Source organism: Trachurus japonicus, chromosome 4 (genome assembly GCF_045865225.1).
Source record: "Trachurus japonicus isolate A0001 chromosome 4, Traja_1.0".
Lineage (NCBI taxonomy): Eukaryota > Metazoa > Chordata > Actinopteri > Carangiformes > Carangidae > Trachurus > Trachurus japonicus.
The window spans coordinates 29,080,253-29,103,904 of record NC_140910.1 but is presented as its reverse complement, the minus strand read 5'-3'; the positions used below and the strand labels follow the sequence as shown (position 1 = coordinate 29,103,904).

At 42.8% G+C, this 23,652-nt stretch overlaps 2 protein-coding genes across 3 annotated transcripts in view; both read left to right on the top strand.

Moving 5' to 3' along the window:
• LOC146989151 (1-phosphatidylinositol 4,5-bisphosphate phosphodiesterase gamma-1-like) overlaps nt 1–15,836 on the top strand; it is a 35,517-nt gene extending 19,681 nt beyond the window's left edge. Inside the window, exons 12-32 of one of the 2 annotated variants that reach the window (XM_085775133.1) lie at nt 178–298; nt 405–573; nt 1,683–1,802; nt 1,892–1,999; nt 2,348–2,532; nt 4,726–4,926; nt 5,033–5,152; nt 5,264–5,447; nt 5,772–5,849; nt 6,831–6,934; nt 7,673–7,769; nt 7,825–7,918; nt 8,933–9,099; nt 9,233–9,329; nt 9,431–9,655; nt 9,754–9,899; nt 11,299–11,413; nt 11,502–11,663; nt 11,750–11,838; nt 12,675–12,859; nt 13,628–15,836. In XM_085775133.1, the coding sequence (XP_085631259.1) occupies nt 178–298; nt 405–573; nt 1,683–1,802; nt 1,892–1,999; nt 2,348–2,532; nt 4,726–4,926; nt 5,033–5,152; nt 5,264–5,447; nt 5,772–5,849; nt 6,831–6,934; nt 7,673–7,769; nt 7,825–7,918; nt 8,933–9,099; nt 9,233–9,329; nt 9,431–9,655; nt 9,754–9,899; nt 11,299–11,413; nt 11,502–11,663; nt 11,750–11,838; nt 12,675–12,859; nt 13,628–13,688 (2,828 nt within the window). In that variant the 3' untranslated portion in view covers nt 13,689–15,836. The remainder of the gene's footprint in view (nt 1–177; nt 299–404; nt 574–1,682; nt 1,803–1,891; nt 2,000–2,347; nt 2,533–4,725; nt 4,927–5,032; nt 5,153–5,263; nt 5,448–5,771; nt 5,850–6,830; nt 6,935–7,672; nt 7,770–7,824; nt 7,919–8,932; nt 9,100–9,232; nt 9,330–9,430; nt 9,656–9,753; nt 9,900–11,298; nt 11,414–11,501; nt 11,664–11,749; nt 11,839–12,674; nt 12,860–13,627) is intronic. The other variant, XM_085775134.1, reaches the window with a different exon arrangement.
• Nucleotides 15,837–17,695: 1,859 nt separating this feature from the next.
• LOC146989150 (alanine aminotransferase 2-like) lies at nt 17,696–23,572 on the top strand. Its single transcript, XM_085775145.1, has 11 exons — nt 17,696–17,842; nt 18,122–18,211; nt 18,296–18,404; nt 18,524–18,657; nt 19,207–19,450; nt 19,539–19,618; nt 20,305–20,435; nt 21,617–21,791; nt 21,880–22,035; nt 22,826–22,938; nt 23,026–23,572. The coding sequence occupies exons 1-11, from the start codon at nt 17,738–17,740 to the stop codon at nt 23,210–23,212; spliced, it is 1,524 nt and encodes a 507-aa protein (XP_085631271.1). The 5' UTR covers nt 17,696–17,737; the 3' UTR covers nt 23,213–23,572.
• Nucleotides 23,573–23,652: the final 80 nt, after the last annotated feature.

Genomic DNA, 23,652 nt, shown 5'->3' with positions numbered 1-23,652 from the left:
TTAAAAGAATTGAATTTTTGTGACGCTGCATCGGCTTCCTGTTTGTGCAGCGAAGTCCTGGCATGAAAAGTTTATAGTGACAGTCTTGTCCCACTGATGTTTTGGTGTTAAGTTCTCAGCTTCTACTGAGCATAAAAAAGTTCAACATGAAGCTTGAGGTGTGTTTTCTGATGGCAGTGGACTGCTGGGACGGACCTGACGACCTGCCAATCATCTACCACGGCCACACCCTGACCTCTAAGATCAAATTCCTGGACGTGCTCCACACCATCAAAGAGCACGCCTTCGTCACATCTGAGTAAGTCCTCGTTGAAACCACACTCTGACCTCCAAAGTTCACCTGCTGACCTTGGTTTAGCCAAACACAGACGATCCAGTTGATCCGTGCTGTTGTGTTTGTGCAGGTATCCTGTGATCCTGTCCATCGAGGACCACTGCAGCGTGGTCCAGCAGAGGAACATGGCCACGCACTTTAAGAAGGTGTTTGGAGATCTGCTGCTCACCAAGCCGGTTGATAACAGCGCAGAGGAGCTTCCTTCACCCTACCAGCTCCGCAGGAAGATCCTCATCAAGGTGCGCACACACATAAACACACTCCTTTCCTTTAAATGCCACCTGCTTCTACTTGTTTAAATGATAAACGTTATGTTTTGAGCTGGTTCGTTGAGGTCATAGTCAGAATGTAAATACAGCAGCTAACGGCCTAGATGTGAATCAAAGAGGAAGCTTTATGTGGATGTTTTTGTCATGAACCTGGTGTGGATTATTTTGCCAGCTGTCCATTGAATTTTAAACGTTACCACTTAAACTCAGGGGTTTAAGGAAATTATCTCAGGTTACCAGAGCATACTACCAGTTTATTTAAAGGGATACTTCACCCACAATCGATAATTCACCAAACATCTACTCACCGACACCATCATGCCAAGGAAGGGTTCGGAGAACTTTCAGAGTCATCAAAACGCTTTAGGAGTTCCAGGGGGGGGTCCGGCTGGCAACAGATTTTCATATAATGGCAACGGATAGAGTTCATGTTTGAATCGTCTAAAACACACACTATGAAACATCCAGATACCTCCATACTGCTCGTCTGTACTGACCCAAGTGTCCTGAAGCCGCCACATGAAAAAGTTGTTAGGAAAAAATTAATTTGATCTCTGTTTTTATCCTTGCTGTAGCAGTAGCTCCCAGTGGCTGCACAAGATGCACGAGATTTGCTGCGAGATGTTCTTCCGTGTTTACATCATACATCCAATGGTTTACAACGACGAACAAACATCTTGCAGCAAATCTCGCACATGCGCACAAACATCAACACTCTTCCTTGGCATGACGGTGAGTAGAAAATTGGTGAATTATCGATTTTGGGTGAAGTATCCCTTTACGGCCTGAAATGTTTGGTCTTTTCAAATTGATGAGGAACATCTCCAAAAACAGCTCTCATTCAATTTTGTTTGCCTTTTTTTATTAATTACTTGAAGCCAAAATAGCTATTATATCAATCTATATGCAGACGACACTATTATATAACTTAACCTTTAGGTGGCTGTCTTGTCAATTTAGGCAGACGACACCACAGTAAAACCTTTTCCTCAAGTGGCTGTCGTGTCCCTCTACAGATGACCCTGTTATTTAAAATACCAGTGTGTCATCGTGTCTCAAGTTTTATTGTCGTGTCACAGCACAAAAAGCTGGTGGAGGGAACCCTGTACGAGGAGGTGACGTCAGCCAGCTACTCTGAGAACGACATCAGCAACTCTCTGAAGAACGGCATCCTCTATTTAGAAGACCCCATCGACCATGTGAGTGTGTACTGAGTGTGCAGGTGTGTGTGTGTGTGTCTATTGTTGTTTTATACAGAGTTTATTGTAATTGTGTCTCTGATTCACAGACATGGACTCCACACTATTTCGTCCTGACCAGTAATAAGATCTACTACTCAGAGGAGACGTCGCACTACCAGACGGCTGATGAAGAGGAGGACGAAGAAGGAAAAGAGGTAAGGAGACGATGAAGATGTTGGTCATTATGAGGAATATAAACATGATTCTGTTGTTTGGTGTATTGTTTCAATAATAACTCTTTTGCACCTGGATCCAGATGTTTATCAAAATGAAAATGGTGCTTGACAGTCCTGGGACACATGAGCCAGTTTTCTAAAATTCTTTGAAAAAAAAGAAAAAGTTCCCAAAAACAATGTTAAGAAAAAGTAGTCCCCTCCCCTTGACCCACATTTTGAAATGTGCCTCTAACAAACTGGACCAAAGCGTCTTTCTACAACACACTGAACATCTGTATCTGAAAGTGGATTAACCATCGTTCATAAAATATTTTCCTTACTGGTCAGGAGTGCAACAACAACGAGCAGCACTGCGCCGAACGCTGGTTCCACGGGAAGCTGGGTGGCGGTCGAGACGGTCGACAGGTGGCTGAGAAGCTGCTGCAGGAGTACTGCGAGGGCGGAGCTAAAGACGGCACCTTCCTGGTCAGAGAGAGCGAGACGTTCGTCGGAGACTACACCCTCTCCTTCTGGTCAGTAACAACAGGGAATCTCTTTAAAGCTCCATACAGTATAAAGGTAGACGTTTGTATTAAAGCTCCATACAGTATAAATGTAGATGTCCATGTGTAGTGTGATTATAAAGCAGCTCTAGGTTCTATATTAATACTGTGAAAAAGCCTCAGTCCACAGAGAAATGCACTCAGCCTGTATTCAGAAACTGAGCCTTAAAACCAGCCGTCAGGACTTCCTGTCACTTTGTGATGTCACAATCCTCCATAATCTTCACATTGAAGACTTTTCTAAAAAATAAAGACTAGACTGACCTTGAACATTTTTTGGTCAAATTAAAGCAGAAGTAAGCGATCCGGTCGTTTTGGCTAATGCTGCGTTCGAGGCAGGCTTTTGAAACCGTAAATTACAGCTTCAAGTCACAACTTACGACTTTGTAGCGTTCCAGGCAACCCACTCGTGTTTTTCTGACCTGTTTTACCTGTGAAAGTCACTTTAACGGCCACTCGTAATTTCCGACCCGTGAACTCGTACCAGATCGAACTGGTACAACTTCACAGGTCGGAAAAACACGAGTTACGAGTTGCCTTGAACGCACCATAACAGTCCTCGTCCCTACGTCACCGCATTCACGCGCATCCCTTGGCTGCACACACAGCCCTGCATGCCGTTCTCTCTCCTCATTGGATAAAAACTGTAGGATACGAGAAAAGTTTTCTCCTCGGCTCAGACTTATATTAACTCATTGAGTGCCATTGACGTCTATGGACGTCAATCAAAATCCAACGCTTGAGTGCCATTGACGTCCATAGACATCAAATGCAGTTTTCTGCGGCTGGTAAATGGGGACGCTCTCGCGCTCACTGTGAGTAATTTTGGGGCTTCTGGGATGTGTAGAACGAAAGAGACTGTAGATCAGAGCAAGAAGTGAAGAAGGAGGAGAAGACGAGCGCGATCGGTACAGAGATAAAAAAGTCGGAAAAAGTTTCTATTTCTGGAGAAAAACGACGGGCAGAGCCTGGAACAAGTGTAACGTGGAGCTGGAGGAAAGCTTAGCCACGGTGCTATTAGCATAGCTCCAGCATGAAGTGATCAGAGGAGGCAGGAAAGGTAAACTCATCTAGATGATCAGCACCGAAGTGCCGAAGCGGAGGCGGATTGCGGAGTCAGTGACCGATGTCGATGAGACCGATGAGAGATCAGCGCGGTGCGTCGCTGCCGCAGCCGCGTCCAGCACAGAGGCTGAAGACGCCACGACGTCTCCCTCCCTCCTTCAGAGACGAGGGGAAGCAGCAGGAGGAGAAGTAGGAGAGGGGAGGGGGAGGGAGTGGAGGGGGAGGGGGAGGGAGTGGAGGGGGAGGGGGAGGGGGGCGTAGGAGAGGCAGCAACTGCTCGTACTTGTTGTATTTTAGTTGTTGTTGTTGTTGTTGTTGTTTTTTGTTTAGTCTTTTTTTTTTTGGGGGGGGGGGGGGTGAAAAAAACATGTGAAATGAAATTTTCAGATGTCTTACATATTTTTGAAGCCAAAATTAAAACGGATAAATCACTATTTTTCTTGAGAGACCCTCTTTCACAAAAATGCATTTTTCTCAGCTTTCTAGAAAAAAAGTGGTCTTTTTGGTGCAACCAGGCTCTATTCAACTTAAGATAAATCAAGAATGGAACAAGGGACAAACAAATGGTTTTTTCCCTAGTTACATAGAGAGTCTCCTCTTTCCTTTGAGCTGTTTGGTGTTTTCAGAGTCATAGTACAAAATACTCTCTGGGTCTTGACATATTACTCAAAATGCCCCAAAACGCTGGCACCTGGCACTGACCATTTTATAAAAGGTCTGGCACTCAATGAGTTAACACAAAAATATCGCTTACTTCTGCTTTAAAGTAAATTTCAAAATGATGACAAATGTGTCAAAATTAGGATTAATCTAAAAAAAAAGATTGTATGTAACATAATGTAATGCATGGTTGAACTAATTCCCAATTTTATTAGAGTATTAGGTTTTCTTATATCTATTTTTCCTGTGCTGTGAATTTCAATAACAATGCTCACACTGCAGCATAACTAATCTCTCCTCAGTGTGCCAAATTAACTTCATGACGATGTGACATTAACCTCAGCCACAGTTGCATTTTACAGACAAAACAGATTACAGTTTTAAAACTGAACTGGTCACAATATATTTACCGTCTGACTCCTGTTCCTCCTCGTGCAGGCGCTCCGGTCGAGTGCAGCACTGCAGGATCCACTCGCGCCAGGAGTCCGGCTCCACCCGTTTCTACCTGACGGACAACCTGGTGTTCGACAGCCTCTACCGCCTCATCTGCCACTACAGAGACACGCCGCTGCGCTGCAACGAGTTCGAGATGAGGCTGGGCAGCCCCGTGCCTCAACCCAACGCGCACGAGAGCAGAGAGTGAGTGTATTTGTGAACGGCGCCTGAACGCAACACGTGGTTAGTTACTGAGAGGAATCAAGGGGCTGAAGAGAAAGTTGTTGTGTGTGTTTTTTTTTGTTTCCAGATGGTACCACTCCAGTCTGTCCCGTGTTCAGGCGGAGCACATGCTGATGCGTGTTCCCAGAGACGGAGCTTTTCTGGTGCGGAAGCGAAGCGAGCACAACTCCTACGCCATCTCCTTCAGGTTGAAAAAAACAAAAACACACAACGACAAAGTGACTCAATCTGGGGGTTTCTCTGCAGCGACAGAACTGGAAGGATTTTATTTCACCCTCCTCTGTGTGTGTGTCTGCAGGGCGGAGGGGAAGATCAAGCACTGTCGTATCCAGCAGGAGGGACGTCTCTTCATGCTCGGCAGCTCGGCGGAGTTCGAGAGTCTGGTGGATCTGGTGAGCTACTACGAGAAACATCCTCTGTACCGCAAGATGAGGCTGCGCTACCCCATCAACGAGGACACGCTGGACCGGATGGGCACCACGGTCAGTCACACCAATCTGCTGTTACCTTTATCAGAGCAACTAATATCAATCATGAAGCTTCATATTTTACATAAGCAATGCAGCTGATATGATGTGTACAGGATGTTTGGCTGCAGCCTCCATTTCTCTCTCTCCCCAGACTTAGTTTTTATTATGAGCTTGAAATTTTTCTGGACACATGTGTAAGGAACAGGAAATGTGGGAGTTTATCAGCGACAGAGAACAACAGCTGGAAATTTGTGTTTTCTTTTTTTTTTTTTTGTACGACAGTCGGCAACAACAGCTGCAGAAATAAATCTCATTATTTATTGTGTATCTTGTCAGGAGCTGGACTACGGGGCGCTGTACGAAGTCCGAACGCCTCATTTCTACGTGGAGGCCAATAAGATGCCGACCGCTCGGGTGAGTACTTTGGACCCACCCTGTATAATCAGAGTGTGATTGTCGAATTGTTATCACATATTTTTTTAAATATCATATAACATAATATAATATTATCAACAGATTAATACATTCTGTTCCACTTGAAGCCATTTTTGACAACATGAGAGGCAGATCTGAAAATTCTGCTTCTCCACTTTGAATGACTTTTTGCTTTTTCATATGAATGGATGGTGAGAAAAAAATAGGAAACAGAAATTAGAAAAATATTTGAAGCAACTGTGTTTGGTTTTAAAGGGATAGTTCAACATTTTGGCAAATTGGCCCATTGCCATAATCCCTATAGTCATAGCAGTAGGTTTGTTACCTTTAATTGTCGGTGCAAGCTGTTTTTAGAACGGCGGAGCAGAGCCGCGAGCTGCTCAGAGCTACGCTACGGAGGCTAATGGGATTTCTTGGTTTCCCTCATCAAACTCATCAAATACACAATCCAACAACTCCAAAACGCTCTGGTGGACAAGTTGTGACCTGCACATTCACCACGCTATGAGATAATAACACAACGTTATGAGACAGAGTTGTTTTTGAGGCAAATGCAGAAACTCCTTGCTGAAAAACTGTCCCTGAAGGCAACGCGCATCAGCGGTTTTGCATGAATTTACCTCTAAAACAACTCTCTAAGCTCTGAGCTTGCTGCTCTCTGCTCTGCCGTTCTAAAAATAGCTTGCACCGACAAATAAAGGTAACGAACCTACTGCTGAGACTATAGGGATTATGGCAATGGGCCAATTTGCCAAAAAATGTTGAACTACCCCTTTAAAGTTTTTTAAGTGACCTTTGGCGCCACTATGTGGTGGCGAGATGAACTGCAGCCGGTACCAGTGGATGTTTTCACCAGGATTGTCTTATTTTACCACAAACTTCACCGTAAGAGATTCTGTAATCACTTGTTTTAATCCTCTGTGCTGTGTTAAATCTCCGTCTCCTCCTCCTGTGTTTCAGTGCACGGTCAAAGCTCTGTACGACTACCGCGCTCAGAGAGAAGACGAGCTGTGTTTCCCCAAACAGGCGCTCATCCTCAACGTGGACAAGCAGGAGGGCGGCTGGTGAGCGTCAAGTGTCAGTGTGTGTGCACGTCACTTCCTGTTTGTGTTTTACCTGTTAAAGGGATAATTCACCCAAAATTGAAATTTCACTCATTATCCACTCACCCTCATGCCGACTAAGGGCTGGAAGAAGTTTCACAGTTATCCGTGGCTTCTCTGAGTTACAGGGGGTCTCGGCGTAGCAGTGCATGTCCATATAACGGTTGCAAATGGATACCAACTGTCTTCGTAACAAAAAGACACACCAAAAAACATCCAAATACCTCCATGCTGCTCGTATGTAATGTCCATCTTGTATTGAAGCCCCGAAATGCGAAATTGTCCCGAAAAAAATTAAATAATCGAAGCTCCTGGGAAGAGGACAGACCCTGGTTCGTCCAAATGTGACAAACCGGGAAGAGGAGCTTCGAGAAGCTTCCGCTACAAAACAAGCTTGAAATAAAGACTTATTTAATTTTTCGCATTTCGGGGCTTCAATACAAGACGGACATTACATACGAGCAGCATGGAGGCATTTGGATGCTTTTTGGTGTGTCTTTTTATTACGAAGACAGTTGGTATCCATTTGCAACCGTTATATGGACATGCACTGCTACGCCGAGACCCCCTGTAACTCAGAGAAGCCACGGAGGACTCTGAAACTTCTCCCAGCCCTTAGTCCACATGAGGGTGAGTAGATAATGAGTGAAATTTCAATTTTGTGTGAACTATCCCTTTAACCTCTGAGCTGTCTTTAAGGTGGCGAGGCGACTACGGCGGGAAGAAACAGCTTTGGTTTCCTGCAAACTACGTGGAGGAGGTGCCCAGCTCTCCCACCAGGGAGCTGGACGAAGCGGTGGGTTTGCTGTGACTCAGCATCTTCATGCTTTTCTAAAGTCAGTCTTCTTTAGTCCTGTGTCTCTTGTGTCTCGTCCCAGTCCACAGAGAACAGTCCTCTGGGAACATTCCTCAAGGGCTTCATCGACGTCCCCACCTGCCATGTTGGTGAGTCCATTAAACAGGTGACACATTACATCAGTGGGCGGGTTACATCAGAAGGTGATAAACAGATGTTCGGCTCCTAGATGTTCATGAGATCAGTCGAGGAAGAATCTGTTTCTCCATGGACATCCTTTTACCTTTAATTCATGAATGTACCACTGCAGAATAACACACTAAAAGAAGATTTTTCGCCCAAAAATATGTGAAAACCTCACATCTATACATCTTAAAAGTTCTTGTATAATCATCTTTATACAATCCGTCCATATTTAATTCTCATTTTCATATTATTTATACTTTAAAATATGATTTTTGGCTGTTTTTAAAGGTCCTATATTGTATAAAAGTATATATCCACGAGTAGTTTGATTATGGATCAGGTTTTAGATTCTATATACTGTGAAAGTATCAAAGCCTCACTCCACAGAGAAATGCACACAGCCTGTATTCAGAAACTGAGCCTTAAAACCAGCCGACAGGACTTCCTGTCACTTTGTGATGTCACAATCCTCCATCATCCTCAGATTGAAGGTTTTTCTAAAAAACAAAGACTGGACTGCCCTTTTCTGACAATGTTTTATTCATGTGGACATTTTTTGGTCAAATTAAAGTACATTTCAAAATGATGACAAAATTTCCTTCAAAAACTTCCTGTCACTTTGTGATGTCACAACAGAGCAGTCACCCAAAGCCCCGCCCTTCAGGTAAACCATCCAACACTTGCAGGATTTGGTTTCTCTGAGTGTTTCATCTGACATCTGATCTATATATTTTCTCCTCTCTTCTGATTGGCTGACACTGGCCTGTTGTTACTAGAGCTCCAGTGAGAGGCTGGGATAGGAGACAGAAAACTACACTGAGATGGTTTTAGCTCTTCAGATCATATCTTCTTATGGATCAACACTTATCAAACACAGGATAAGCTGAAATATTGGATCTATAAAATCCAGATTGAACAGTGACCAGCTCAGCTTCCTCCCGTGACTTGTTCCCTCCTCCCTCCCTCTGTTTGTCCAGTCGTTCATAAAGACGGGAAGAACTCGAGGGCGTTTGTCTTCACCATCCACTCCCAGCACCTCTCCTCTCACCCGGTGCAGACGCTGGACGTGGCGGCCGACAGCCAGGACGATCTGACCGGCTGGGTCGGCAAGATCAGAGAGGCTGCACAGAACGCTGATGCACGGGTCGGTGCAAAACACACACATATACACACACACACACACACACACTGTGTTACTTCATGCAAACACACCTGCAAGTCCATATTGTTGTCACCTCTGACTAAATGTTATGGCTGTCCCGTCTCCATGGCAACAGATGCAGGAGGAGAAACAGATGGAGAGGAGGAAGAAGATAGCGGTGGAGTTGTCGGAGCTGGTGGTGTACTGCAGACCCGTCCCCTTCAATGAAGACAGTAAGAAACCAAACCCCGCTGACGTGTCTCGCCCTGTCTCAGCCCCCTCTGTGTCTCTGTGTCTCATCGTCTCTTCTCAAATCTGCTGTGGTCGTCCGCAGAGATCGGGACGGAGAGAGCGTGTTACCGGGACATGTCGTCCTTCCCCGAGACGAAGGCGGAGAAGTTTGCGACGCGCGGCAGAGGGAAGCGCTTCCTGCAGTACAACCGCCGGCAGCTGTCCAGAGTTTACCCCCGCGGGCAGAGACTGGACTCGTCCAACTACGACCCGTTACCCATGTGGCTCTGCGGCTCCCAGCTGGTCGCACTCAATTTCCAGACCCCAGGTCAGTGTCTGTGGATTCATGTGGGTGTCTTGGCTTTTATGCAACACATAGATCAGATTTTTTTTACTTCCGTGTTTTCTTCATTGTGTGTTGTACAGATAAACCCATGCAGCTGAACCAGGCCTTGTTCATGCTCGGAGGAAGCAGCGGCTACGTCCCCCAGCCCGACATCATGAGGGACGACGCCTTCGACCCATTCGACAAGGACACGCTGCACGTGGAGCCAATCACCATCCAGCTACAGGTCAGACTGAGAGAAAAAAATATCCTTAAAGGTCCAGTGTGTAATAATTGGCAGGGTTTATTGGCAAAATCTGAATCTACTACCCATGAATATATTTGACAACACTGTACCCTTGGCATCCTATTCTATTTATTTACCTTATCTGTTATATGTATTATTGTGTGTACTCGTACTGTGTTTTTCGTGGACTGTGCAAGCTGCTGAAATCAATTGCCCCTGGTGGGATTAATAAAGTTGTTTGAAGTTTGAAGTTGAAGTTGATATTTGTATAAGTGTATAATTGCTATAAAATAAAATTTGTTTGGTTTTCATAGCATTATAATTCATCTTTTATATAGCAAGGGTCTTACTTTAGAGAGTGACGCCATCTTGTGCCGCCATGTTTGTACGGCAGCCCGAACGGAAAATCTAGACAGACAGAGAGTTTCGCGTTCATAAATAAACCAACGAAGAACGAGGAAGGAAAAGGAGGAAGGAAAGAAGAAGGAGTAGGAAACAGCAGACATATCCGAAATTGGTTAACCCTTTATAGGGTACTCATTGAAATACTTTGAAATTCAAAATTTCAACCTTAGATTGTTATTCTAGGACATCACAAGACTTAATTACAATTTTGACATTTTTCAAAATTTTTCATTTTCATGTAGAAATTGAAGGTCAACGAAGTGACCATTTTTGGTTCCTTGCCAGTTTGTGGTTAAGAAAAATTCCAAGAAGGGTACGTATAGAAAATATAGGAAAAACACATAAAGTGCAAGAATTATTTAATTTTAGAACATGTATGGCTTATAAGCTGTAAACAGAAATATAACATGCATGGGGCGGAAATATAACATGTGCGGAAGTGTCCAAAAACAGTCTGTCACTTGCCCGATAAAGGGTTAAAAAAGGTTTTTTGTCATCGGAGGCCACTGATGGGAGGGGTGAGTGCGAGCGAGCGCCGCAAACTAGAATCTGAACGCTAGATGTCACGGTTTTCCCTCCATTTTACACACTGGACCTTTAACTCAAAATAAACTTGGAATGAGATTAAAGTAGAAGTAAGCGATCCGGTCGTTTTGGCTAACTTCCTGTCAGCCGATGGAGTTAGTCCCCGCCCTCGTCCCTACGTCACCACATTCACGCGCATCCCTTGGCTGCACGCACAGAGAGGACCGCCCCTTTATGCCGTTCTCTCTTCTCATTGGATAAAGGTTGTAGGATACAAGGAAAGTTTTCTCCTCGGCTTACAGCAGAGCAGAGTGACTGACAGACCCGTGTTTCGGTCCAAACACTCTATATAAGTGATTGCTGTCGGAAGATATAACTATTTAAGACTTATATTAACACAAACATTCCGCTTACTTCTGCTTTAAATTTGTTCAGAGAGTTGTTGACATTCCCGTCCTGTGCCCTTCAGGTGCTGGGGGCCCGTCACCTGCCCAAAAATGGCCGCAGCATCGTCTGTCCCTTCGTGGAGGTGGAGATCTGTGCTGCCGACTACGACAGCTACAAGTGCAAGACGGACGTCGTAGGTAAGACGGAGGAGGACGAAACCCACAGCAGAGCTCCTCGATAGCACTGGAAGTCCTGACTGTCTCCTCCCTCCTTCTTTCTCCTCAGCTGATAACGGTCTGAATCCCGTGTGGGTGCAGAAGCAGTTTGTGTTCGACGTCCATAACCCCACCTTCTCCTTCCTGCGTTTCACCGTCTATGAGGAGGACATGTTCAGCGACCCCAACTTCCTGGCGCAGGCGACCTATCCAGTCCGTCTGCTGAGGACAGGTAAAGACTGGACAATTTTTTTTTTACAAACTGATGATGATTTGTTCTTCCTCTGATCCAGCTGTTGTCTGGTTGTGTGTCGTCAGGCTACAGGAGCGTCCCTCTGAGGAACAGCTACAGCGAGGAGCTGGAGTTGGCGTCGCTTCTGGTTCACATTGAGATCGTCAACGCAAAAGTACACAACGGTCCTAGTTCATCTTTTTCTCTCTCGCTTGCTGAATGCTAAAATAACTTTATTGTTCAATATATAGCCAATATAAATCAATACAGAGTTTGTCACAGTTGATTGAAGGTCCTGAAAAACATTCACCTGAACTTGAATAGAGTCAAAGCTTCACTCAAGGCTTCACAGAGTAATGATGTCAGAATATAACACAATATATATTGTAGTATACTATATATATATATATATATATAAAATATATATATAAAAGTTCATATTTTAAATTATAAACTGGATAAACAGTAATGTCACCTGAGGCTTTAGTAGTACTTCAGTAGCCTTAGTAGTACTTACAAATACATAATGTATTACATTTTGTGCAATATCTACACACTTCTGCTTGTGCAACTGGGTGTAATGGGCATCGTGCAATACAACCTGGCACTTTAAAGTGATGTGCACTTTAGGGCCTTGTGCAATACTATCTAGCACTTATGTACTCTTATAGGGAATTGTGCAATACAACCTGGTACCTATGTGTTTGTCAATATGTTCTTCATTGTCAAAATTGCCTTTTTGTGTTGTCTACTACTTTTTTTTATATTATATGTAATGTGTACTGCTATTGAACTGTTTTTATGTTTATGGGACTCTGGATGGAAATTAGCATCTTGCTATAATCTGGCACATTTACATGTTATGTCAATTAATGTGCACTGTCCCATTCAAATAAACAAATAAAGTAAAGTAAAGTAAAGTAAAGTAAAGTAAAGTAAAGTAAAGTAAAGTAAAGGCTGGTCTGGGTAGCAGATTGATAACTGTGCTCTCCATCCTCACTGTGGCTGCAGGAGGAAGACGACGAGAACTTGTACACGTCCATCCAGCTGCTGCGGGACAGAACCAGCGAGCTGTCCAACCAGGTGTCCCTGCTGGAGAGGTCGGGCTCAGCCGACGTCAGCTACCAGCAGAGTCTGGAGGAGCTCCGGGCGGCTCAGGACCAGCTGAGTGAGCTGGTGGAGGCTCGGAACCGCAGGTGACTGATCGCACCACACAGAAAACATGTGATTTAGATTTTATTATTTTAATGAGAAATCATTTAGTTGATTGATCAGTTGATAACACATCACATCACATCACATCACATCACATCACATCACATCACATCACATCACATCACATCACATCACATCACATCACATCACATCACATCACATCACATCACATCACATCACATCACATCACATCACATCACATCACATCACATCACATCACATCACATCACATCACATCACATCACATCACATCACATAACGTCTGTTTACTCTAATACTACTTCTATATATGAATCGCTCAAAGTCAAGTTTTTTCAAATTGGAAAAAAAATGTTTCAACTCTTAAATGATGTATAATCTTATTTTTGTCATTACTATATATCATTACTATATTATATATAATATTATTCATAATGCACTTTTACAGATGCTCAAAGACGCTTACATAAAAACAACAACATTAGAAATAGATAAAATTCACAGATGAACAGAAGAACAGAAATTAGACAAATTTAATTACACATGTAATCACACGCCAGTTTGTGATTTGAAGGTGTGGAGGTCTGTACAGTCTCTGTACATGTCATAATACCTCATTTTTCATCATATTATATTATTGAAATATTTTATACATGACGATTTGTATATCAGCCATAATGATTTGACCTTTTTTATTAACCTACAAGCCTTTTACTGATTCACTTAAAGGCCTGCATTGAACCCAGACTGTACGATCTGTCCTTTTGCAGGCTGATGGAGAAGAAGAGGAGGGAGAAGCTGAGGCAGCAGGTGGCAGCAAAGCGCAGTTAATCCTCCCGTCCACCAGAGAGCGATGGACTCAAACACAAAAAACTGTGCCTGACGACTGCTGCCACCAGCGCAGAGCTGCAGCTGCTGCAGCAGCGACAGTCTGACTGAGAGGACAAACGGGCTCTCGACAGCAGCGACATGCAATCCGTTCATTAATGATGAAAAAAACCCAACAACAACCGTGTTCCTTCACAATAAATGTGAGATCTCACAGCAGGAAGGAGGAACAAGTGAAAGTGTTGACGACGAACAGAAGCATCTCATGGACTATATGAAAAAAAACTAAGCTATAAAAACAATCACAGACTTCAGGCTGAAGCACATTAAGAGTGAACTGATGGTGAAGGTTTCTGAATCTCACACTGACACAAGATCAATTGGGAGCAATATATTATGAATCATTTACATCATCTTCAAGTCAGTGTTTTTCTTTGTTGTGCATTTAGAGGTGCAACGATTTGTCTATTAGTTAATTAGTGCGTGTACAGGAAGTTAATCGTCAATATACAAAACAAAATGTCACGTGACACTAAACTGAATCTTTTGATCAAGCAAAACAAGACATAACAGACAGAACATTTGACATTTTATGGACCAAACTGTAGGCAATAGATTAACTTAATGTAGTGAATGTCACCTTCTTAATCATAAATGTGCTGACGCCACAAGAAAAAGTCAAGGATCAATCACTTACTGTTTATCTTTTACCTCAAAGATGAATCACGAACCAACGCATCTCTCTTAAGACTGAAGATTTAACTTCTTGGTGAGTTTAGAAAATGCTAAAATGGTGTCGTAGGTGGTGCACATCAGCTCATCAGACTCACTCTTAATGTTTTTCAGGCTCTAGTGAGTAAAACAGGATCAAAGGGAGAAGAAATCTCAGGTTACACAAAAGGAAGGGAAACAAACCTCGATGTACGGATGGAAAAAAAGGGAGCAAAGGGCACACGTAGCAAAAAAGGAAATATCATGTATGTGCCTTTCGATGAGTGTAGTTACTCTAATGTTATAGAAAGTATAAGACTGACTGCTTCCTCGAAAACTGGAATAGTGGCCCCTGTAAGGGACAACTACTAACAAACTGGAGGAGGAATCAGACCACTACTCATGAAATGGGTTCAAAATGGATTTAAAAGACAGAAGTCTGTCCCTCCGAACCAACTCAAGACCAAGTCTTTGATAAACTCCGCCCCCAGGTGAACTGGTTGGAGGGGCGGGGGGCTTCCTGTTGCACCTGGGAGAGCACAAACTGGACAAACTGTGTCGAACAAATCCTCACCAAACCACACCGACAAGGTCTTTTAATACTTTCTCCAAGGGCTCTAAATATATAAATATAAATATATATATATATACACTACCTTCAAAAGAGGCATGAGAACAACAAAGGGGAGGGAGTGGGGGTGGAGAGGAGGAGAGCTCCCCTCCCCTCTGGATGTCACCTGCACAGGGACTGATGTGTGTCCACGTTGACTGGACGCACACACGTGACAAACAAAAACAAGGGCTAAACACAGAAAACTAGCAGAGCACTCTTTTTAAACCCGCCGGCTCAGAGTTCACGCCTCATGGCCGAAAACAAATAAATAAAAAAGCAAAACACCGCCACCGGGACCAGCTCCCATCGTCTGGTCCGGCTCTAATCAACGACTGTGGTTCGACCTGATCCTGGATCTGCCATGATGAGCAGCTTTGATTTGTCCCACTGCATGGCTTCATATCTAATAACCACCCCACCCCCACCCCCTCTTTCTCTCTGTAGCTACTTCACCTTCCCATCATCCCCCTGTCTAATTTCTCATTGTATATAACTTCTTTTATTTATCAGACAGAAAACACAGTAGAGGAACGGTAATGGACTTCAGATTGAAGATACTTCATGTAGAAATTAATATTTGTTATTGGAGCTCCCTTTAAATCGTCCCCATAGACACAAACCTCTCTCTTTCTCCCTGTGCTGCACTTGCACTGGGCAGGGACTTCTATGCAAAGATCGTCTTCTTGGCCTATAGCCATCGTGTATTAGGCAATTTGACCCAAGTTGTTTGTTTTTTTCTCTCTCTGTATCTATGCTAACTGTCCAGTATTATTACTCTGCATTACAAATCCTGTGCAAGTTTCCATTTAATAAAGATCTTTCATGTAGACCTGTCTGTGGTTTTGACACAAAATAACATTACAGTACAAGTTTAATGATAAAACCTGATGTTACTTAACTGGATCAATCACTGACATGAAAATAGATATAGAAGAGCTGTTTTTGGTGCAAATCCTGCTTGATGTGGCTTTAAGTGAATTATTTACATCTGAACTGAGTTACTTATGATGGGAAAAGGGAGAACCTGAAGTGAGACATTAAAAATGTTGGTAAGTGAAGAATAGTCCAGCCCGTTTGTAAAATTCAGACTCGACATAACAGGGAATTTAAAACAGATAATTGATTCTACAAAGTGTATATACACTACTCACAAAAAGTTAGGGATGTTTGGCTTTTGGATTGAATTTCAGAATGCACCTAAAATGCACTATAACCTTTACAGGTGAACTTAAAGCAGAAGTAAGCGATCCGGTCGTTTTGGCTAATGCTGCGTTCCAGGCAGGCTTTTGAAACCGTAAATTACAGCTTCAAGTCACAACTTACGACTTTGTAGCGTTCCAGGCAACCCACTCGTGTTTTTCCGACCTGTTTTACCTGTGAAAGTCACTATAACGGCCACTCGTAACTTCCGACCCGTGAACTCGTACCAGATCGAACTGGTACGACTTCACAGGTCGGAAAAACACGAGTTACGAGTTGCCTTGAACGCACCATAACAGTCCTCGTCCCTACGTCACCACATTCAGGCGCATCCCTTGGCTGCACACACAGCCCTTCATGCCGTTCTCTCTCCTCATTGGATAAAAATTGTAGGATACGAGAAAAGTTTTCTCCTCGGCTCAGAGCAGAGCAGAGTGACTGACAGACCCGTGTTTCGGTCCAAACACTCTATGTAAGTGATTGCTGTCGGAAGATATAACTATTTAAGACTTATATTAACACAAAAATATCACTTACTTCTGCTTTAATTTAACCTTCTCTAAACGTTTGAATGCACATGTCCAATTTTCCAGTGTTTCAGTCCTTATTGAATAACATGCTGTTCTCTAACAAGGTGATTAACCGCAAACATCACAAGCACCGTCTGATTTAGTGGTTCAGTTGCCATTGAACCACTAAATGTTCTGGTTCAGTGACAGTTTGTATACAGTCCTCTTCTCTCTCCCTCTCCTCTCCACCATGTTCATATGTTGGCATCATGAGACCAAGACAACACTTTGATCAAACTGATCAAGTTATTGAGACATTGAGATGTTTGTTGTGCTATAGCCACCACTGTTGTTAGCTTTTGTTTGAGATTGCATCCTTCTACTTAAAAGGCTTTCATGATAGAATATCACTGTAGCATGAACTTTTTATAGGGATATTCTTGTCAAATATCCCTCATTTTTGTGCGTAGTGTATGTACAGTAACTACTACTGGTTATTGTCGAACAGTAGTGTGTGCAGCTTCCTGTGAGAAATATTTTCCAAATTTTAAAAAGTGTGGAAGGAAAATGTGTATTCATCAAAGCTGTATCAATCTGTTCTGGCTCTTTTCACATCTGGAGCCACAGCAGGAGGCCCTTTGACACCTTTACACTGTCCTGAGATTTTTTGGAAGAGTGAGAGTGTGAGGAAACACTTGACATGCACCAAGGTCGTCAGGCTCTTGAATTGAACATGAGAGATTACTCATCAAACAGGACAAACTAGGTGACCCGTCCCTCTTCAGTGGCTGACATGTAGTTAACTATTCACCTCCCTCATGTACTGTAGGTCAACATGTCCATGAATGGAGTTTGGCTTCATTTCCAGTCTTTGACACCTTTTCGTACCATGCTCCCAGGACTGTAGTGATTAGATTATACTTTATTTCATCCCCGAGGGGAAATTCGTTCGTGACAGCAGCATTTAACAAAAGGAAATAGTTTTAAGTAAATGACTTTGTAAATCCAGCGACAAGACGATGAGCTCCCTGCAGGACGTGAGTCCCAGAGTGATGGGGATCAGGCTGTCACCTCACAGTGCGCTGCAGAGTTTGGCTGCACGCATCACACAAGAGATCTCACAGGTGAGTGTCAGTGAAATGCATTTGACTAAACTCACCCTAGAGAAACAGCAAACAAGGATTAATTTGATAAGTAAATGCTGCATGTCTGCAAAGGTAAACTTTGATATATTGAGAGGGTGACGTTGCAATAAAAATGTACCAAAATTTCAAATTATGAACAAATGTAAGAGAAGTATTACCACACACTTATAAATTCCGCTGTACCCATAATTTATGAGCTTTGGTTTTACAGTCCAGAGTGGACAAATCCTTTGTGTGTTAACATGTGTTGTCCTGTAGGGGGCGCAGAAATCCTTCAAAGAGGTGATCGATGTCAACTCAGGGGACTCCCACCAAGCAGGGATGAAGCCCATCTCCTTTGTTCGACAGGTTAGTTTTGTCATTTGTGCTTCATAACAGAAGTCGAATGAATAATATATTAACTTCTCAACATGTTATTGCCTTTTTCCTCAGGTGTTGGCAGCATGTCTGCACCCTCCGCTGCTGAACGACACAAGTCTTCCTCTGGACGTCCGACTGAGGGCTCAGAGTCTCCTGGAGGCCTGTGAAGGAGGAAGTGCTGGTGAGCATCAGGAGAACTTCTTTTCTTTTTTTAAAATATACAGTCTCTGACATTTAAAACCTGAAAATGACATGAAGTGACTGTATGGACACACAACACATCCAATGACTGCTCCACAGGTTCCTACACCGACTCCTCAGGGATGCCTCATGTCAGGCAAAGCATCGCTGAGTTCATCACAAGACGAGATGGTGGAGTGTCGTCACACCCCAAAGACATCTTCATTTCAGCTGGGTCCCAAAAGGCCTTAATGGTAAAACAAATACTTACATACTTTACAATACATTATGCCTGATTATCTTCTTTATGCATTGTCTAGACACCAGGTAATGTGCTGGTCAATACTTCTACCAGCAAGGGCATAACTTTGGGTTAAACATTGGGATTAATCATTAAACATTAAAAAAAAGTATCTGGGTGCGGATGAAGAGTGCAAAATCATTAATTATTAATTTATTTTGTCATTCCCATATTAGTAACAGTAGTAAAAGGTATTCCTATCACTCTAGCTTTATCTTTAGCTACTAGCAAACTAGCAACTAGCTACACATTGTAAGGTTATTAAAAAAATATTACTTTTGGTTACTTCCAAATGAAATTAAAACAGTAAAAATGACAACTTGTTCATACCAGCTTGTATATATCACTGCAATTATATGAATATTTAAGGGGTCATATTGGCTGGATTAGATTTTTTGGGAGGGTTATAACCCCCCTAACCCCCCATAATGTACGCCTATGTTGATTGTTCTCGTCTCAGTGGCTTTAGAGGAGGTGTGGCTAACTGCTCTGTTGTGTTAAGGTGATTGTGAAGCTGCTGGCCAATGGGGAGGGGCAGATTCAGACAGGTGTGTTGACCCCCGTGCCCTGGCCTCACACGCTGCCTATGCTGCTGGATGAGGCCGGCTTGACCCTGCTGCCGTACCAGCTGAGAGAGGAGCGAGGCTGGGCTGTAGATGTACGGGAGCTGCAGCGAGCTTTGATGGCCGCTAGGGGGCGCTGTGAACCCAGAGCCATTTACATCAGCAACCCAGGAAACCCCACAGGTTTAAAACACAGCTCTACTAAGTAAAACACACCTGTTTCAACCTCCCTCATACCAACGCTGATGTGTGTTGCTGTTTGTCCCTGTAGGTCACGTGCAGGACAGGAAGTCCATCGAGGAGGTGATCCGGTTTGCAGCAGCTGAGGGACTCTTTCTGTTGGTTGATGAGGTGATTGTAAAGTACAAATTGAACAGTGAGCAGAGATGGACAGAGTACTCGACCCCAGTACTTGAGTAAAAGTACAAATACTACTGATCAAAATTTACTCTGTTACAAGTAAAAGTAGCTCAGTCGACATGTTACTCGAGTAAGAGTAAAAAAGTACTTGCTTTTAAAGGTACTTAAGTATCCAAAAGTACATGCTTTTAAATTTACTTTAAATAAAAGTAAGAGTAAGAGTAAATTTCTTATTTTTCACATCAATGAATTACTATAATTGTTTTCTAAATGAATTTAAGGACCTTTTAACTCTTGTTTCTGAGAATTAACTCTTTGAAACCACCTGCACTGATGTGCTGCTTTTAGGGGTTAGGGTTTCCTTCTCTGACAAACACAGCTTGTGTTCAATAGGATTTTAGAAAAAAAAAGAGCAGACCTGAAAGTAACGAGTACTTTTCAGCCTTCCTAGGAATTAACTTGAGTAAAAGTAAACATATTTGTCTTGGAAATGTATTCAAGTAAGTACCAAAGAAATCTAATACTCAAGTAAAGTACAAATCCTCTGAATATGTAGGCTACTTAAGTACAGTACTCAAGTAAATTTACTCCGTTACTGTCCACCACTGACAGTTAGTAGCTGGCAGCTGTACAGTATGCTCACACTGATCTATCTATCCCTGTCCTCTACACGGCAGGTGTTCCAGGACAGTGTGTATGGACCGGAGTTCATTTCCTACAAGAAAGTCCTGTTTGAGATGGACAAAGAGCTCTCAGAGACGGTGGAGTTGGTCTCATTTCACTCTTTATCCAGCGCTTGCATCGGAGAGTGAGTTACGTGATAGTCAACTGCATTTTGTGTGCTTCCATACAGGGATCTCTCTCTTTTTAATAGTAGTTTCCTGTTGTGTGTTTGGGTGTTTGCTGTAAACAGGAATAGCTGCCCTGCTCAAGGACACTTTGAAAAGGGGGAACCTTGAACCATCTCATATGTTATATTATATTATATTTCTGGTGATTTTGTTTGACAAGACACAGTTTCTGTCTGACCTCTGTTGGCAATTTGTTCCACATTTGAGCAGCAAAGAAGATAAAGGCAGCGTCACCATGTTTAATTCCTGACTCTCAGACCGACTGGGACGGCGCAGGTTTTGGGGTCAGAAGATCTGATCTGTATTTGGGTTCTAGGCGTATCTGGTTATGCAGACGACACCCTGCTGTACTTATCAATGAAACCAGATGGGACTAATCAGGTGGTCAAACTTCAGGCACAATAACTTATAATCTGTCAATTTTCTACATATGAATTCAGACAAAATAATTTATTTATTTTATTTTATTTTATTTATTTTAATGGTTGTTTAACAGGGACGATACATACAACACTGCCACAAAGAATGAAAAATGTGATGCATACAAGACGTCTAGCTTCAGGTAATTTGCAGTCTTTGTCCCTGGTCAGGCTAAAGAAAGATAAAAGATACTGAATACAATAAGTGCAATAATACAAATACAGTGAATAATACAGTGAATAGGTATCATGAATAAATAAACACAGCTACAAAATTTAGATTAAGAAATTGCACAAATTAAATACATTAAACATTAGTAAAGTGCTGTATTGACAGTGACTCCAGAGAAGTTAATGTTCACATCTCTGCTGCTGCTTAAGCCAATGTTTAGCTCTAGCACTAAACATCTTTAATTCTGTTTGGGATTTGATTTCTGGTGGTAAAGAATTCCATAGGTGTGTTTGTACCCAGCACTGAAAGGGATGATCGACCGAATGTTGTCCTGCATCTTCAAATTTTACAGTTTTGCTTGCTCATGCTCCTTGTCATTGTCCCACAGTTGTCTGATTTAGTAAAAATCTGTGACATCGCTTGTGGGGCCAGTCCATTGACAAATTGAATTTATTATGGCTCAAAACATCTCAGAAACACATGATGTGAGTTACTCTGGTTGGTATTACGTGTTATTTTGGAGCTACCTCGTCTCTCCGTGGCCTAGGTGTGGTCTGAGGGCAGGATTCATGGAGGCAGTCAACATGGACCCAGGGGTGATGCACTACGTTGATACCATGCTGTGTACGGACATCAGCACTCCAGTCACAGGACAGCTCGCTCTGGACCTCATGGTGAACCCGCCGAAGCTTGGAGACCCCTCCTATGACACATACACACAGGTGAGGTGGCACACAACCATTCTCCGGTACAGGCCCCTCTGCTTTGTGTTATTACAACTTACAATGTTTGTCTATCTTCTCATGGAAGGAGATCCTCCTCACTCGGACCACTTTGTCCCAGAATGCTCAGCGAGCTTGGTGGTTTTTGAACAGTTTACCAGGGATGAGCTGTCAGCCAGCGATGGGGGGAATATACCTTTATCCCAGCCTGCAGTTACCACCTGAGATCATAGAGCAGGCCAAGGTGAGAGCAATGTTGCCTTTGAAATCCAGTTAATAAATATGATAATAAACTCAAGAGTGCATCAAATCTGCCCGATCCATCAACAATGAAATTCTAAGGCATTGACATCATTTCTGTTGTTAAAGGGATAGTTCAACATTTTGGCAAATTGGCCCATTGCCATAATCCCTATAGTCATAGCAGTAGGTTCGTTACCTTTAAATGTCGGTGTGAGCTATTTTTAGAACGGCCGAGCCGAGCGGCGAGCTGCTCAGAGCTACGCTACGGAGGCTCATGGGATTTCTTGGTTTCCTTCATCAAACTCATCAAATACACAACCCAACAACTGCAAAACGCTCTGGTGGACAAGTTGTGACCTGCACATTCACCACGCTATGAGATAATAACAGAACGTTACCAGACAAGAGTTGTTTTAGAGGTAAATGCAGAGACTGCTTGCTGAAAAACTGTCCCTGAAGGCAACACGCATCAGTGGTTTTGCATGAATTTACCTCTAAAACAACTCTGTCTCATAACGTTCTGTTATTATCTCATAGCGTGGTGAATGTGTAGGTCACAACTTGTCCACCAGAGCGTTTTGGAGTTGTTGGATTGTGTATTTGATGAGTCTGATGAGGGAAACCAAGAAATCCCATGAGCCTCCGTAACATAGCTCCGAGCAGCTCGTGGCTCTGCTCCGCCGTTCTAAAAATAGCTTGCACCGACAATTAAAGGTAACGAACCTACTGCTATGACTATAGGGATTATGGCAATGGGCCAATTTGCCAAAATGTTGAACTATCCCTTTAAGATACTAGAGGTGGAGGCAGATGTTCTGTACTGTCAGAGGTTACTGCAGGAGGAAGGTGTATTGGTCGGAGCAGGTTGTCAGCACGATGGAGCAACTGTCAGACACCACCTGAGGTAAAAGACATGAGCCTAGTGTCCACATCAGTCAGGTAGTTAGTGTATTATATACTGTATGTCCCACTGACTCTCTCTCTCTCTCAGGTTATGTGTCCTCGTTCCACCTGCCACTCTGGAGGACGTCCTGGCTCGCCTCAGCTCCTTCCACCTTCGTCTTACTGATAGTTTTCCTGACTCTGACTTGGTGGAATTGCAGGGGTCTCCAGCAAAAATGGGAATCATTTATGGTCACTCTAATTACACACATAAAGGAGCTATTTGTAAAACTTGAGTTGACAAAAAGCCAGTATCTGAAAAGAAGCATAAAAATGAACTAATTTCTTATTGAATAAATATTGAAATGTATAATTTGATTTTGTTTTTTTTGTTCAACCCTGAACAAGTTAACTCTAATGCAGCTAGAAAGCTTTTTGTTCATATTGTTGTGTTGATATGTTTGATGTCAGCTGAACTCTCAGCAGATGGCCTGCTTCTAGTAGAGAACATAATATCCTAGTTCATGTTTGTTGCATTGTGCTTGTCTGTGATTGCATACAGTTTGAATATTCAGTAGAGCTGCAACAATTAATCGATTAATCGTACAATAACCGATTGTTAAATTAATCGTCAACTATTTTGATAACGGAATAATCGGTTTGAGTAGTTTTTTATGAAAAGAAAGTCCAAATTCTCTGATTTCAGCTTCTTAAATGTGTCTGTGTTCCTTTATGA